Here is a 16982-nt window from a genome sequence, read left to right as displayed (position 1 = left end):
TCTTGTTGAATTATATTGTTCGCCTGTTATGTCTTCTCGTTTGTTGATAGTTGTAAGGTATTTGCGTAAAGTTCTCTTAAATGTGTGAAGGTAGGATCTGTTTTTAGTGACATAATGCGTGGTGGTAATCATTCATATTGATTAAGACAACCCTTTGTTTGGTTTGGGTATTACTACATCGTTTTTTAAATTCTGGATCAGTTTGATACTTTAAGAGTCTTCGTAGAAACGAGGATCATCAATTTCTAGAACCTTAAAAATGAAGGCTCGAATAGAGTTTTTAGCCTTTTCAATCAATTGAGGATTATGTTTAAGTGTGTGGGATTTGTAGATTTGCTGCCAGACATCCTCAGCAAGAGCAAACATTTCAATTTCTTTGGGTCGAGATGCCAATCCATGATTCAAGCCCAAACAAACAAGCGAAGAAAGATTGGTGATAATAGCATTCGGGTTGTTCGTGATAGGATCATAATTTTATTTCTTTCGTCTATAAGAATTTCAAATTTGGGTGACAACTTTTTATCGATAGGGTGAATGAAGGAATAAAATTTACGGTTAACAAAGATCGGCATAATATAGACATAAATGTATGTTATAATAAGTGTTCAAATACGGTATGAAAATGGCCCAACACGATGTGGTGATGAATGGTCAGACACTAAAGTAATGGAAGCAATTGGTGCCAAACTCACTGAAGGTACTAAATTTCTAATCCCTGATTTTACACCATATATATTACAAGTTGTATTTTTTAATGGTGTATTCAACAATAGATTGAAATTGATTTGGATATTACTAAATTCTAAAGTAAGATTTTGGTCACTCTCTACTTACTGCACTGCTCAGTAAAACTTTATTTCTCTTGAACTATTTTTTTCAAATGGAAAAATAGGACTTTCAACTGCTTTAAACCAGCAATAGTTAATTGGTAGCTACAAAAGTTACACCACATTCTCATTAAATGCCTTTCAATTTTTTCAGAGCTGGGTGCCAATTTTAAACATTATGAGTGTCCTGACCCGCCGAGAGTTGTATTGGATCGTTTAAATAAACTTGGGTTCAAATTCATGGGCATGACTGGTTGTGGTCAATGTGTCTTATGGACACTATTCAAGGAAGATTGAACAGAGACGCCGAGAAAATTGAGGAAATTGCATCAAAATTGCATTGTACTTAATACTTTAGTCCAATGGTTATTTCTTTCATTGGTTGATAGATTGAATGATCTTGTCATGTTTTCTTGAAATAATAATGATATCATGCGTCTAAATATTTTTTACTATTTGTAAGGTTTATGATTATTTAGAAAAATAACAATTTTTTTGAATAACATGGCATTTACTGTTTTACTTCATAAAATCCTTGAAATTGAGATTAGAAATAAGCTACTCGGCTGTCATCACTTGCTAATAACTAGTTCATTTCATCTTTCAGGAAAAATCAATAAAAATATTAAAATTAAGATTTTCAATGTTATCAACCTTACAGAGAAGGTCAATTAACACCTTCCACAGTACAAGATGTTGTTGCTCTCTCCTGCAATCACAAAACTATGGATATCCTAAACAACCAATCAGATCTCACATATCTACTTCTCAGCCAATCAAAAGCCGCCACTCAAATTTTCAACCAATAAGAAATCAGCTTTCAGTTTATCAACCAATTAGCTTCCAGCTTAGAACCAGTTCATTGAGTGTTTCTACAACATGGTCGTCAATCAGGTGTTACAGTCAAAGCCTGAATGATGGAAAAGATGATCAGAACGTTCAGAAACAAAGGCCAAAGAGAATTACCACGTTTCAAAAGGTTTTTTAATTTCCTTTTAATTTTACTTTAAAAGGTCTCTTTGTAATCAATTTTGGGAATAGTGGTTTATAATACGCCGGGTAATTCACATAAAATTGCACTCGAGAGACATAAAGAAGATTGTAATCGAATCACTTACAATTATTATTCCATACGGGAAAATTGACGCTAAATATATGTGGACAATGAAAGAATTGATGTAACTCAGAGAAAATTTATCTTTTTTTAAAGATGTTTTGGGAAAATCTCAGTATTGTATAGAAATGTGTCTAATAAGTGCTTTTTTAAACACACCCAATATAATACCTCGATATGGCTAAGGGATACCTTAGCCTTTTTTGACGAAGATAATTCACTATTAGTTGCAGTTGCAATTGTGTCTTTCAGTGACTATTTATTTCATATCTGTAGATTTATCGACCCAGTTATAGACATTAGTCGTTGTAGTTATTGGGAGGAATATACAGCCTATCTAATCAATGGTAAACTTTCAATATATTTTTGATTTGTAGGTCCGATACATGGTGGATATCTTTTGGGCAGGATGCAAAGCCTTATTTAGAGATGTACGTTTGGCATTGAAAACGAGGCGGAAACTTGGCTTGTATCACGTTCGTGATTATTCAAGATTGACCAGAGAAGAATTGAGGCATCTCAGACAGGTTTAAATGAATTTCTTTAATTGACACATTGGGTTATTCCAGAAATAGTCTGTACCCCCTATGTTGAAGAGGTGTGACGTCCAGGGTGGTATGGGAATAAAAAATCCAGGGTGGTCCAGTTTTTCAGAGGGAAAAAATCCAGGGGGGTCCGGTTTTTTGAGTGCAAAAATCCAGGGTGCTTACCATATGTTGAGGAGGAAAATCCAGGGTGGTCCAGATTTTTCAGAGGAAAAAAATTTCATGGATTTTTTAATCTATTGACACTATAGAGTTTGAATGCTTTACCCAATGTTGCGAAACTTTTCCTGTTTGTATCAAGAATTTATTCCGGTCTCAATAACAACGGTCTTGAAAGTAGCAGCTCGTAGAAATTCGAATCAAGATTTGGACCTTCCCCTCTCTCCAGATTCTTCAAATGTTCTACTGCAGTAGCTTCTCTCTAATTTTGATCTTCAAGGGATCATGAATTCCCTGCGTTGTAGAAAGATTCAAATTACAAAGAGTCATTTATATATATCCCCCAGATAATTGCCCCGGGACAATAACCCCCAGACAATCGCTCCCAGGACAATTACCCCCAGACAATTACCCCCAGACTATTGTCCTAGGCAATTTGATTATTCTTGTATCTTGAATTTTATGGTTAATACTTTTATAAGAAAATTCATTACATATTTTTAGGTTAACTCTTTATTCATGCAAATGTCACGGGGCAATTGTAACGGGGCAATTGTAACGGGGGCAATTTTCCTGTCACCTGGGATACGCAGTGATGAGGTTTGGAATTTTGATTACACATTCTTACACTTTTCTTCCAATAGACAAGGCAAGATGTAGTGAAGACATTCCCAGTTGCGTTATTGTTCATGGTACCTTTCATTGGCTACACTGCTCCTATACTCGCGTAAGTATTGTCATTGGCTTTGTCGATTACACGTTGGTTATAAGAACAAACTATATGAGTACGTAAAGCTTCGATAGCCAAAATAGTAAGAACAAAGAACATACAGTTGACGCTCTCTAAGTCCCCGTCAACAAGAAACTCTCATAAACGACTCTACCTTATTCGATAAGTTCCCTTATTCGACGAAAATCCAATTCCCCTTGAAGATCGAATTAGAGAGCGTCAACTGGATGAACATAGACCCTAAATAATCGAATTTCTCAGGAAGTTGTACAAAAGTACCCACAAAATGGTGAAATTAAGAACATTTTAAGATCATGCTTAGGCTTAAAGCTCAATACGTTAAGAACATCCGAAGGCTTTTTTTGACTTGGGTATAGTTTTGTTTTCGAAATGAATCTTGTCAACAAACAACATCCTTTTATAAGAAAAATTCACTTCGAGTAAACAACTTTGAAGATGAAAAATGACAGGAATCAAGATTCTAGGTTTACTCACTTCTCTGGTTTAATCAAAGTACTTTTATGGCAAAGATTTCATTAATGTTCCTTGGTTGTATGGATTTATTTGATCTTGCCGCTAACTCAGCCAATGAGATTCAGACGATAAGATACCGGGAGCTGGTGCTGTGAGTAAGGTATGGCGCTTCACATCAGCATTCGCCCTGCCAGGTCTAGCCTAGACTATGTTATAGTCTAAGACGAATCACTATCTAAGAAAAAAGCCCAAAGCCGAAGAAAATTCGGAAACGGGTTTTTTTTGCCGAAAAGAGTTTACAGTCGGTAGAGTTGCCAGTCTTAGACTATACGATTTTGGCACAAAATACAAAAACAGCCCAAATCGTACAAATTCGAGTTTTCGTATGCGAGGCCAACTGTGTTCGGTATTCGAAAAAATCAAAACAAAAAAAAAGAGGCGGGAGAGAAACTGAGATAAAAAAGAGAGTGTGGTTCCAAGAAATATCATAGTTTTCTTTGGAGACCCTCTCCCTTTTATTCCCTTTATATATTCTTGGAACTACACTCTCTTTTCTTAGAAAACAAATTTTTATGAACAGTCATTTTTTAAATAAGTTTGTAATTTCTTTGCAACAAGGATATCTATCTAAACTTTCACGTTATAAATTTCTTAAAAAACATCAAATCATGTAAGTTTGTTTTTTCTTTTTGCCTGAGGATTATATCCTTATATTTACCCCTTTTATATATAAAATTCCATGTAAATAAAAAGCTATAGTATCTTCTCCCCACCACCATTGCTCAAAGACAAAGGAAACGTATAAAAATTATTGACAGTTCAAATACTTGCAATTTGTGACTTTCCTTTTTGATAAAAAAATATACAGTAGTGGATGAAAAATCTTATGATAACTCCAGAAGTCTGGTGTAAATTTTTCCAGGTCATAATCTCAAATTATATCAGAGCGTCAAGTGAAAAAATGCAAGTCATGATAACATATTTCAGTAAAACAGTCTCAATTTATGATTAACCAGGGCATCATGGTAAAATATTCCAAGTCATAATCTCAAATTGTACCAGGACGTCAAGTGAAAAATTGCAAGTCATGATAACATATTTCAGTAAAACAGTCTCAATTTATACCAGAGCATTGGTAAAATATTCCAAGTTATAATCTCAAATTGTACCAGGACGTCAAGTAAAATATTCCAAGTCATAATCTCAAATTGTACCAGAACGTCAAGTGAAATAAGTTATAATCTCAAATTAAACCAGGACGTGAAGTGAAATATTGCAAGTCATAATCTCAAATTGTACCAGAACGTCAAGTGAAATATTCCAAGTTATAATCCCAAATTAAACCACGATGTGAAGTGAAATATTCCAAGTTATAATCTCAGATTGTACCAGGACGTAAAGTGAAATATTGCAAGTCATAATCTCTGTTGTACCAAAACGTCAAGTGAAATATTGCAAGTTATAATCTCAGATTATACCAGGACGTCGTGAAATATTGCAAGTCTTAATCTCAATAATAAACCAGGATGATGTGCCAAATATTTCATTTCGGTATTGTGCTCTCTGCAAATTACTGCCATATTTTCCCATGCATCCAATTTCTGAATTTCTGATTCTTACCTAGAAAATTTAGAATAATAATCTGATAATATTTACAGGTACGACTAGGTAACTGAACTTCTCGACAAATGTGAAAGTTTTCGAACAAGAAGTATATTAAAAGCAGTCTTTTAAAGCCCACAATTGACAATAAGTACTTTGTTTAAGTAAGTACTATTTTTCAAAGCTTTTCAAAGTTGTCAAAGAACTGCTAACACCAGATGAAAATAACTTTTTAAGAGTGGAGATATGAGGGTATTCACATATCTAATGAAACACTGCCTGTGATTCATAGGATTCGTAAGAAATATACAAACTGACTTACCTACTTAGTTTCTCTGACTCTGTGTCTTTTTGCTGTTGTATGTAGACTTGTTGAAAAATCATTTTAAAACAGTATTCTACAGAAGCATACTTGAGGAATAAGTACTCCCTTAAACTAAGTCATCTTGTAGTCTCAATAAAACAAAAATGAACCAAGAAGAAAAATTCCATAATGAGCTGGATTTTCACAGAAAAACCACAGATCCATCTTGTCCTTGTGTCTTCTTTCCAATGACCAGCGTGTTTTTGATCGTTTGAACCAAGCTCGGCCTTTAAACTTAGGCGGTTTTCACCACGGAGCGACTAACCAGTCTCACTGGTTAGTCCAAGCAAAACCGCAGAATCTTTTTTATGCCAAAGAGTTATCGTCCGTTTCTTCGAAACTCTCCCGCCGATTTTTTTCCGTATACCGCCATAACGCCATACCGCCATTTTTCCCCGCCTTTACTATCACTGTAACGGACGATAACATCGTCTAGGTCTAGCCCAACTCTTGAAAAACATTGACTCTCACTCCCGGCCCCGCCGACAGCCACCAGATTAATGTACTTACTTACTTTGTTTTGATTCTTCAGCTATTTCTACCCTCGGCAGCTTTTGTCGCAACAATTCTGGCATCCTGACCAAAAGAAAGAGTTTGTTTTGGAAGAATACGAGAAGAGAAGTCAATACTATTTACCGTTGATCAAAGAGTGTGGCATCACTGCTAAAGAGATTGTCAATAAAGACTTGTTGAATTTCTGTCTCAAGGTTTGTGATGACGGGAGGGGGTTAAGACTATTTACCGTTGATCAAAGAGTGTGGCATCACTGCTAAAGAGATTGTCAATAAAGACTTGTTGAATTTCTGTCTTGGTTTGTGACGATTGACGATCCAAGAATTGACCCTGATTGACAAATAATGAATAACTTCATGGGTCATGATTACTCTGGAACAACTTTTTATCGGTGACCCAAAAAATATCTGCAATCTGATTGGCTAAAAAGAGTACAATATATCTTGTATTTTACATGTAAAAATATAAATTGACGAAAAGATGTTTTTGCATTGTAGCGGTAGCAGCAATCTAACGTCACTTTAGTACAAAAGTGCCCTGCGCTTTTTTCCAACACAAAAAGTGCATTTTTTGGGTCACCGATAAACCAGTTATCAGACCTTTGCTCGTACAATATGGAAATATTTCACTCGTTCCAGATTTTTTCCGTATATTTTCCTTGGAACCTCTTCTTACAACCATTTTTCTAATTGTTGGACTAACCTGACATGTTTTGCCAAATAACCGCTCTACTAGAGATTTTCATATGTTTCTATCTTTCAGACAATAGACGGTTCATACCCTGAGAACGAAGAATTATTGCACTTCGAAAATGTATTCTCGCAGCACGAAGATTTTTCCTTACAAAAAATGCCACGATATCATCTTGTAAGAAACTGATCGGTCTCCATTGTTTTTTCTTTTTTGGACAAAATTTATATTTAAGACTGTCAGACGGCCGGTTTTATGTTTTGGCTGTCCCTGCAAGGCCCACGCCATGAAATGGAGTCTAAGGAGGCGCAACCAAAGAGTTTTACTTTGTAAAAAGTGACCTGTCCCAATACTGGATGAAAGCTCGACAAACAAAGTTTTGTCATTACGACTTAAAGGTTACAGGGTCGTTTATTTTAGTTTATTTCCGCTAATTGAAAGGAATAATGATAATGCACGGATTTCTAAGTAGTTCATTTTAATTCCATGTAATTAGCACGAAATAATATCAGTTAAACAAATCATCATCATTGAATCATATGAAACCCGTGTATACACCTTTTCGACCATAGCCGCCAATTGCCGCGCGGACATTTTTTTGTCCGCTTTATCCCACTAATACCGTCCCAATCCTTTTTTCGCACCTTTAGACAATAGAAGAAGGTGTCAAAAAAGGATTGGATCTAGTTTAGGGGGATAATTGAATATTTCCCCGCTATAAGGGGAAATATTAGTTAAAAAGGCATTTCTCCGATCCTTGGCTACTTACGCCCTTTTTGCGCCCTTAAAGGGGCAATCCGCCACCACATTGCGAAGTTATTTTTTGTTTTCATTTGCCTTAGTTATTCAGACAAAATCGAACGGATTTACCTTGATGTTACGCGCATGTCTTTGAGTAATCAAGACACGAATAATTCAGATCAAAATACAAGATGTACGAAATGGACGAAAATTCACTCTTGGCTTTTTAAAAGTTATAACTCTTTTCTGACGAACAAAAAACATACAATTTTCATCTAATTGGCGACCAATAATTACATGAAATGTGAGGCCAACACTTCAACTGTAATCGTCAGTAATTTCTAGAGTTTTTCATCATTGATTACAAAGATATGCATGGATTACCTCTTCCGAATATCAAACCAACCAACTTAAAGATTTCAGAGACATTTGCTTGACATGAAGAAAACGCTACATCCCCATAACTTTGGACATTAAATGGTTGGGAAAATGGTATTAACATTCTATTGAGATGTGAAACTGGTTCAAGTTGAAGAATTGATGAGAAAAATGGGCAGTACGAGAAATATTTTTGCTTTGAAATACAAACTCTTATATGGACGACAATATCTCTGGAACAAGTTATATGAGATTTGTTTACCGAGTGACCCCAAAAGAAAGTCTTTAATGCTTGGTTCTTACATTCATGAGGTCAGAGGTTTTGTGGATTTTCTAAACTTTTGAAACTTGTGTGATTGTTTTGGTTGTTTTCCTGACTAAAGACACTTTTGAATGTGTGATTGTTTTCCCTGACTAGAGATACTGTGAGCGTGTATTTAATAAACATATTGCATCTTGGCTTAGAGATATTTTTGAATGTTTTAACGGCGACGTCATTTCTTGTTTGGATTGTTGTAGTGTTATCTTTTAGAGGGGTCACTCACAAATCGATTCTTCCCACGACTAACGTCAAATTGACGCTAATTTGAAAACCCCCCACCCCCACCTCTTAACGTCAAAGTTAAAAATTATCAAAAATCGATGAAAATTTTCTCCTTCACTTTCATTGTAGGCTGCTGGCATCCACTAACGGATTCGTGCTCCTTATAGAGGATGCTTAATAAGCTACATTTCCTTTGTCCAGAGATTTGCCGCCTTTAGCCGATATACGGCTAAAGACATTTTTAGCTGGCGAGTGTCTACAAATATAACATTACGTAATGTTTAAATTTTCTGTGAGGCACCAAATCATGGATTGGAAAATATATTTGGATTTTGAAAAAAAAGTAGGCGGAAGGAAGTTTGCTTGTTTTTCTTCCTCCTTTCTTGTTTAATGTGGAGATTTTGTAAAAGATGAGAAATTAGATTTATTGAATTTAAGTGCCCTGATGTATCTTCTGTGTGCACCAACAAAATTTTGCTTCATAAAACTACATTTTGATGCTTTAATTTGGACTTGCATGAGTGTATAATTTTTTACCACACTGGATTCGTTGATCACTTTGGCTCCAGATAATTGTTTTTTCAGTTCTAACTTCTACAGATATGTGGCAGATTATTTCAAGGTATTCTAGTCATGTATATACAGTACATTTTTGGGGTCATATTGAATATTTCTGACATTACTTCTTTATGATTCTACAAAAGGGAGTGTTGTTGTTCCTTCAACAAGGGCCTTTAAATGTTAAAACAAACAAAGAACTTTTCTTCAGCTTTGGCATTTCACTTTTTAATACTGTGTGGCCTTTGTATCTTTTCAGGTACTTAGCTTCAATTCTTTGAAGAGATTGGAGTGTTTCTGGTTGTTTTCTTTCACTTTTGTGTTCATATTTGTATTTTTTGAGCTTCGACCGAAGAGCTGATGGAAAAGTTTTGATAAATTTACAGACCAGATATCTTATAATAGCAAAAGTCAAAAATAAATCTACAGACTCTACATAATGCGCGCATCAGATTGTTTTTTATCTTTTTTCTGTTTTGTTTTTCTGGTCTGGGATTCGAATTTCAAATGTAAACATTCCATTGAAAACGTTCGAAAGGATCGTTTTTGCGCGCACATCAATGTCAATCAAATTACTCGCCAAGATTTCCTTTGCGAACCGGAAAGCGGTTGGTAGATCATTAAGCAGACCTATACTACCTGTGGTTTTGTAGAGGTCTGCGATTCAGACTACTTTCATTGTTGTTTCGTCGTCAGCCATCTTTAATTTCGCTACGGCTTGCTCAGGCAGATAATTTCTAAACTGTTTTCAGAAAGTTGCCGGAATTAATTATCTTCATAATCATAACCAGACGGTGTCAATCGAACAACTTCGAACGGAAATCGCAATCGAACCAATCGAACGCGATCAAATGATTGCGATTCGATTGCCGAACATTTATACATTTTTTAATATACATTATATAATAATATACATTTTGTGCTTAATCTGAGGTTTACATTAAGTGTAATTTTTAAAACACATGACTACAATATGCAACGTTCCTCACTTTGACATTTTCTTGTTATGAACTCTCATTACGCTCTTTTTTTATAAAAGAACCATGAAATTTGAGTTAAGCCTAGGCTTGTTCTTATTTTTTCTATTGTCTAGAATAATAGACCTATTGTTTCAGTAAGCCTGATTGTTCTCATAAAAAAAGAGTGTATGCTGTTAACCCTTTCAGTACCGAGCCCTTTTTTCTATTTTTTTAGCCTACACTTTTTTTTATAAGCGTATCGTAATGCCCGAAGTTTTTATCATCTTATCCTGGGTCAAGCTGAAGTTTTTACAAGTTCTTTGATGACTCTGTTGGTCGTTAAATGTCATCCCTATTGTTTGAAAATAACCAATCAGTTAAGCATGTTGTAAAAACTCCAAGGCATCTCCTTATCCTGGAGATGAGCTTACTTTTTTAAATACAGTAGAGTCTCAATAACTCGAACCTCTATTACTCGAACGTCTCCTTAACTCGAACAAATTCGTTGGCAGCATGAAAATCTCCTAATAAACTCTTATAAAAAAACCTCCATATATCGAATGTTCCCCTTTTTTGGCTCCATAACTCGAATTTTGTTTTCCTTTCCTGAACTTGAAAAATATATAAGCAATCTGATTGGCTAAGAGACAAACCATATTTCTTTTTTGAAAATTTTGATTTTTGGGCCTGGGGTCGAGTTTTCATTTTTTTCAAAATCTTAAACTACTACAATCAGACCTTTAAATAATAAATAATTCGAAAGTTACTGAAGTCGAGCCCAGTGCGGTGCGCAAGCCTGGACGGCCTCAAGTTGAAACGTTTTTTTTTTCGATCAGGCAGTCCATTAGTCTGATTCGCAGACCTATACTTTCTATAGGTCTGCTTAATAGTGTATGGATTGGTTTCCCGGTACGGTGGCTCTTATGGTGGCCGACTCGTGCTATTTGGCGAGTTGCTAAATTTTATGGGAACTCGAATGCGAGTTAAAAGATAAACAAAAGAAATCAAAGTGAAGACATTCCAGTGTCAGACGGATTCCATTTTGCCACTGGCACGCCTTTTCGAATGTTTCTTTTATTTTCGAATGTTTTTTTATTTTCGAATGTTTTGATATTAGGAGCTTTAAGTCAACGAATTTGAATTTCTCAAAAACTTTGAAAGAAAATTTCACTATAACTATTTGTTTCTAAAGAACCCTCTTCAGGCTAGTTAAATGAGACATATTGGGTTTCATCAATAAAACTGATTCCAGCATTCTTCCCGTCCCTGTCAAAGTTTAACAAAACAAAGAATAACAGAATCTGCTGCTGCACTTTTTCAAACAACTTTAAGTAGACACAAAGTAAAAGGGAAGAAGGTTCTCTGGAAAGAGATAAAGCCACAAAATGATATTACTTACAACAACAATCTTTCCCTATCATAAGCTTCTAAAATAACCACATACCTGTCAAGACCTGTTACTGTATCTTTTCTACATTCGTTCAAAACGAACAAAATGTCCACCAAAACAAATCAAAATTCCACATTATAAGCTTGATAACAAATGTTCTAGACGGTAATTTATTTTATTGGTACACATATTATATACTCTAAATCTTGTAATTGTATTAACAAAACTTCTTTCGCCTTAAACAAACTACCCCAAATTAAAAACAAGTACTCGAGCTTGACGAAAACCACTTCCCGCTTCGACGGCCATCTTGAATTTGAACAGCGAAAGCTATGCTACTTCGTAACAGGTAGAGTACCTTTGCAAATTAATCATCATAAGCACTCGCCAGCAAAAATAGCCCTCTCGCCGAATTTCGGCGAGAAGCGGCATTTTGTTGGAAAGAAGATTTACCGAGTATTAAGTAGCCTATATCTATCCCAACACGCGATTTTTTTATCACTCTGTTGTTGATACGGTGTCGAGGAAAAAGCCGTGGTCGTCTGGTACAGGCTAAGTATTAAGCAGCCTCTATAAGAAACTTTTTTCGCTAGAGGATGAACAGAAGCAAGCCTAGCAGTCCATCTGCAAGTGTAAGGGGAAATATTTAGTCGCATTTGTGCGAATCTTGTTAAATAATTAAAAATGGCACGCGCGCTGACCGCGTGACTACGGTCGAAAAGGTGTATTTCTATGAGCAAATTTATGCAAATCAATGCACAATTTTTCATCATCTTTTCACTCATCTTTTTTAAGGTGAAGATTTGCAAGTGTTGGTTGATTCCGACCGGCTGGTACCTACCACGCTGGTATCTGATCAATGTTTTGAATAAGCGGATCCTCAAATTACACGAGGATGATGTCCTCATTTTGAGGGATGGGATTGATACTCTCACACCTGAGTGTATTGAACAGGTAATATAAAGTCTAAAGAAATTGAAAATACATTATATAGTTTACGCTCTTTAATTCGCCGTTCTACTATTCGATAGCTCCATATTTCGATATTAAAAGCCACCGTCAACAAGAAACTTTAAAAACGACGCTCTACTATTCGTGACGCTCCCTTTTTTAATGAAAATCTGATTCCCCTTGAAAATCGAATTAGAGAGCGTAAACTATATAATGTTACCTCTTTAAAGGCATCATGTTTTTGAGAATACTCTGCAAAAAAAGTTTGTTTGCAAATTTCAAGAGAATTTTTTATCAAAGATTCAGGAGTAAAAAGATTTCCATTAATCCCTTTCTTGCCCTCTGATAGGAGAATAATCTCTCGCAAAAGGATCGAATATAGGGATTGTGTACGTTTTCTTCAGCAATACTCCATTGCAGTGCTAAAAGTACATCTGAACACATATTTATGTCTGAACGAAGTAAAACTTTCATTTTCATTTTCCGTCTCGGACGAACAACTTGGTTTTGACCCTGCATCGAATAAAAAACTCTTTTCTTACAAATTCTTGGTTGGGCTCGATGACCCAAGTTCCTCCTCTCCAACTTGTTGACTCGATTGTTCAGGTTGTTCACTTGCAATTTCATTTTATTTTGCAGGCAGTTCATGTTCGAGGCTTAGACGAAGCTTCGTTGAATGATGAATCGAAGAAGTTTTGGTTGAAAGATTGGATCGAACTTTCCTCTAACGTTAAAGGTGATTATACCTGCAGCGAACTGGGTTTTTACAAAATTCTTTTTTCGTTTTTTTTTTTTTTTTTTTTGGTTTGACGTAAGAACAATTTTTGAATTTGCTTCAGTAAGGGTTGAGAAATTTAAAATTTACTTTTAAGAAATTCCAAAGCCTTAAAAACTTTTTAAGTATGTCTTCACCTATCTACTCAGTCCAAGGACAAAGGGATGTTCTAATGGAGGGTAACATCAGCGCCATGAGCTTCAAAACATTATTCATAGTGTTCCCCCCTTTATAAAGGGGGATTCTGATTTTGCCCCATTTTTTAAGTTATGGGGGGAAATGAAAAATTTATGGGGGAAATAAAAAGGGGGGGAAACCATAAATTTTGATTGGGGGAACTTCACTGATCCCAAGGTAATCTCATAGAAGACCAGTTTAAGCAATAAAATCAGCAAACCTTACTTGAACCAAACCAATTTTTCAATAAAACTTCATTTTCAAGCAGTTTCCAGGCTATAATTTCAAGCTTTCCAAAACTTTAAACTTGATTTAAGGCATTTTTATGTTAACCATATGGGGGAACTGCATAATAGTCAAATAACTGGGGAAAGCAAAAAAGAGGGGGGAACCGAAAAATTTTTAAATATGGTGAGGGATAAAAAAGAGGGGGGTTGGGGGGTACTTAGGCAAATGGAGGGTACGGTATGTGCCGCCCTTAAGGGTACCTTTTTTGGACTTCCAAAGTCCCGCTAAGGGTCGGAAAAATCAGAAAATCTAATTTCATCCCACTAAGGGTCGGAAAAATAGGAAAATTTCAACTTTTTACTCCCTGAAAGATCGAAATTTGGTCAAAATTGGTCAAATTTGTCCCGCTAAGGGTCGTAAAATTCCCAAAATTTTCCTTTGTTTTCTCCTTTTTAGTCCCGGTAAAAGTCCAAAGTTCGAATGTCGGGCGACACCCCCCCGTCAGCTCGCAACCCTAGTACCCCCCCCCGATCCAACCCAGGAGGACACTATGTTATTCCGAAAGTAATTATAGTAGATGTTTTCATCTAAGTTTCTCACATCAGATATTCTAGTCTAGAAACTTAATTGGTCTTCCGTTATTTTTGTTTTTTCTTTTGTTCAGGCAAAGATATCTCTTTCTTGGCACACAGTGCGGTCTTCAAAGCGGCCAACTTTGAAATGTTGCAACAAAATGGTAGCAAAGTAGTGGATCAAGTGGAATCACGTTGAAGTCAAAGAGTTGTGTGTTTTGATGTCGTGCAGGTATCAAATTGGATGTGTCTGTCCATGAATAGAAGTTGTAGTCGACTGATTCTATTGACATATCAAGAAAATACAGAACAGGGCAATAAAGCAGGAACAAACCTTTAGTCTGTATGAAAAATTTCATCAAGCTATACTTGCTCTTAGACGATGTTGGTAAAGGGAATGACAGAGCTTATGGTGTTGTGTTTGTGAACTAGATGGTAAAGAAGATGTTCCTAAAAAGGAACATTTCTTTGTTTCATGGTTGAGAATGTTGTTTTTATTTGGAGAGAAGCTTCTAAGAGCTCCCATACCGTGAAGTGAAGATTTGTTTCGGGTCGACAAAAAGAAACTAAACCAAGAATCATTAGCCAATGCTACCATTTTATCCATAATGAGGCCCCCAGCGGTTTTCGTGATGGCGTGATTTAAGATTTTAAAGTGCGTGATCTCATGATCGGAGGAACCAACGTGATCAACGTGATCGTGATAAAAAGAAAATTCAACTCGTGATAACGTGATTTGGAAATATATTTTTGCGTGATTTCGTGATTTGAAAGGTGACTGGGGGGCTCTATAATCAAGATTTGTACATTAGACCATTCTATACATGCATTTTTTTTAAACAAATTGTCTATTTTTTGTTAAGTTCGAAATATATTATTTAAATGATACAATATAAAAGAAAGTCCGAAAATGTTCATTTTGACTTTTCAATACATGAAAAACAACAAAGTGAGTTTTTTAAAATTACAATATTTCGTACTCAAAACTAGTACATCATTCAGGTAAAAGTTCTCTTACAAACGTGTCGATGAGTTTTATGTAAAAATCTTGCTAATTAAAATTAAAATTAGAAAATGTTCACTAGAGGATAAAACAATTAATCAATAAAATGTGGTGAATAGTAAACAATAGAAAAATATAAGACATGAGAACATAATTAGTCAAAATCCCAATGGAAAAAGAAAGGCTAAAACAAAGAGGCCTGAATAGGAGGCAAGACGATAGAAACGACTCAAGAGACAAAAATTAGACAAAACCTAGGAAAAAAGATATAAATCTCTTGAGGCTTTGAGGCCGTGGTTCAAAATAGGTGATTTTCTTTTAATGTATAATGCTTCTTTTATAAGAAGAATGTTCCAGTTTGAGGCTGAATCAATGATCTTTGTATTGTTCTCTACGCAGTTTAGGTAGTAGTCTCTCGTTTCAGACTTTGTCAATTCACCAAGTCCATGATGTAGAAGATTGGTCATGTAACGCATTTCTTGGCAACTGGTCAGATGATCATAAATTGCAGTATTACATGACTTATTCTTATTAGAGGTGGCATGCTCCACACAACGCTCGTGAAGATTTCTATCTGTTTTACCAATATAGTCGGCACTACATCCAGGACAAGTAAAGTGGTAGACGACACTTGATTTTAAAAGACTTGGTGTTTTATCTTTCATATTTGTAAAAAATGATAACTTGTTTGTAGAATATATCACTTTAAACTTTATTTTCTTGTCGGGCTGTACTGACCTTTTCAGCTTCTTTTCAAGTCTGTCAAGAAGTTGTTCACATTGGGTCCCATGATAGGTGGTCTTGATCCAAATGGTGGTTTCAGTTTCACGATCTGTATCAGGTTCCTTTGATACAGTGTTTTGGAGAGTTCGGAAAATCAAACTTTTGCACACGTGTTGTGGGAAACCATTCCAAGATGCGAACTTCTTAATTAGAGTAAGTTCGTGTGGAAGTTTATTATCAGAACATAAACGATTTGCCCTTGTGATTAAACTCCGTATCCATGAGGTTTTGTATCTCCATGGGGTGTGACTTTGAAAATTGATATACTGTCCAGTGTTTGTATCTTTTCGGTAGACAGACAGACCATCAGGAGAAATTTCGATATCAAGAAAATGTGGTGTTTCATTATCAAATCTATCAACAGTAAATTGAATGCTTTTATCGAAAGTGTTTAATTTTTGATGAATTCGATCGACGTCATTTGGTTTCACAAGGAGAAGCGTATCGTCTACATAGCGTCCGTAGAACTTAATTAATCCTTCATTTACAAGTGGCACAACAATAGTGTAGCCGGACAGAAAATGAATGGACACAAGTGTTCGTAACACGATTGATGATAGAGTTCAAACTGAATGAATAAAAAAAATGACAAGATTTAATCTATGTGACAAAGTGAGAAAAATGAAGAATAATGAAAATATTGACAAAGTATTTTAGAGGAAAATAAAAGAAATCTAAGTTAATAAATTAAATAAATTCTTACCAACTTGCCGGAAATAAATGTGGTGTAAATTCTGTCCAATAAATTAAAATTGAAAATTGATTGTGAAAGTTGACTTGACTTGAATTTGAAGGTTAACTTTGAAAGTTTGATTTTGAGATGAGTTCACATTTTCCTCATATGATGCCTCAACAGACACTTAATTGATTATGAAAAATTGAACTGATACGAAAAAATCTGAATG

General features: G+C 35.4%; 2 protein-coding genes across 2 annotated transcripts; both read left to right on the top strand.

Moving 5' to 3' along the window:
* Positions 1-497: 497 nt before the first annotated feature.
* Positions 498-1333, top strand: LOC136813856 (GTP cyclohydrolase 1 feedback regulatory protein-like). Its single transcript, XM_067070350.1, has 2 exons — positions 498-697; positions 982-1333. Exons 1-2 carry the CDS (start codon positions 586-588, stop codon positions 1122-1124), a joined length of 255 nt encoding a protein of 84 aa, XP_066926451.1. The 5' UTR covers positions 498-585; the 3' UTR covers positions 1125-1333.
* A 103-nt stretch (positions 1334-1436) lies between these two features.
* On the top strand, positions 1437-15177 carry LOC136813855 (LETM1 domain-containing protein 1-like). The gene is made up of 8 exons (XM_067070349.1): positions 1437-1806; positions 2319-2468; positions 3290-3372; positions 6348-6522; positions 7091-7195; positions 12384-12542; positions 13179-13275; positions 14384-15177. Exons 1-8 carry the CDS (start codon positions 1471-1473, stop codon positions 14488-14490), a joined length of 1212 nt encoding a protein of 403 aa, XP_066926450.1. The 5' UTR covers positions 1437-1470; the 3' UTR covers positions 14491-15177.
* The last annotated feature ends 1805 nt before the right edge of the window (positions 15178-16982 follow it).

The sequence above is a fragment of the Clytia hemisphaerica genome, unplaced genomic scaffold (genome assembly GCF_902728285.1).
Source record: "Clytia hemisphaerica strain Z4C2 unplaced genomic scaffold, Clytia hemisphaerica genome assembly, whole genome shotgun sequence".
Lineage (NCBI taxonomy): Eukaryota > Metazoa > Cnidaria > Hydrozoa > Leptothecata > Clytiidae > Clytia > Clytia hemisphaerica.
The sequence above is the reverse complement of the archived record's forward strand: the minus strand, read 5'-3'. Positions and strand labels throughout refer to the sequence as shown.

Bases quoted from the DNA above. Each gene is read 5' to 3' on its own strand.
- LOC136813856 (XM_067070350.1), top strand. From the start codon at position 586: ATGTATGTTATAATAAGTGTTCAAATACGGTATGAAAATGGCCCAACA. The intron at 698-981 runs GTACTAAATTTC...CAATTTTTTCAG, and splicing joins TGGTGCCAAACTCACTGAAG to AGCTGGGTGCCAATTTTAAA.
- LOC136813855 (XM_067070349.1), top strand. From the start codon at position 1,471: ATGTTATCAACCTTACAGAGAAGGTCAATTAACACCTTCCACAGTACA. The intron at 1,807-2,318 runs GTTTTTTAATTT...TTTGATTTGTAG, and splicing joins GAATTACCACGTTTCAAAAG to GTCCGATACATGGTGGATAT. The intron at 7,196-12,383 runs GTAAGAAACTGA...ATCTTTTTTAAG, and splicing joins AAATGCCACGATATCATCTT to GTGAAGATTTGCAAGTGTTG.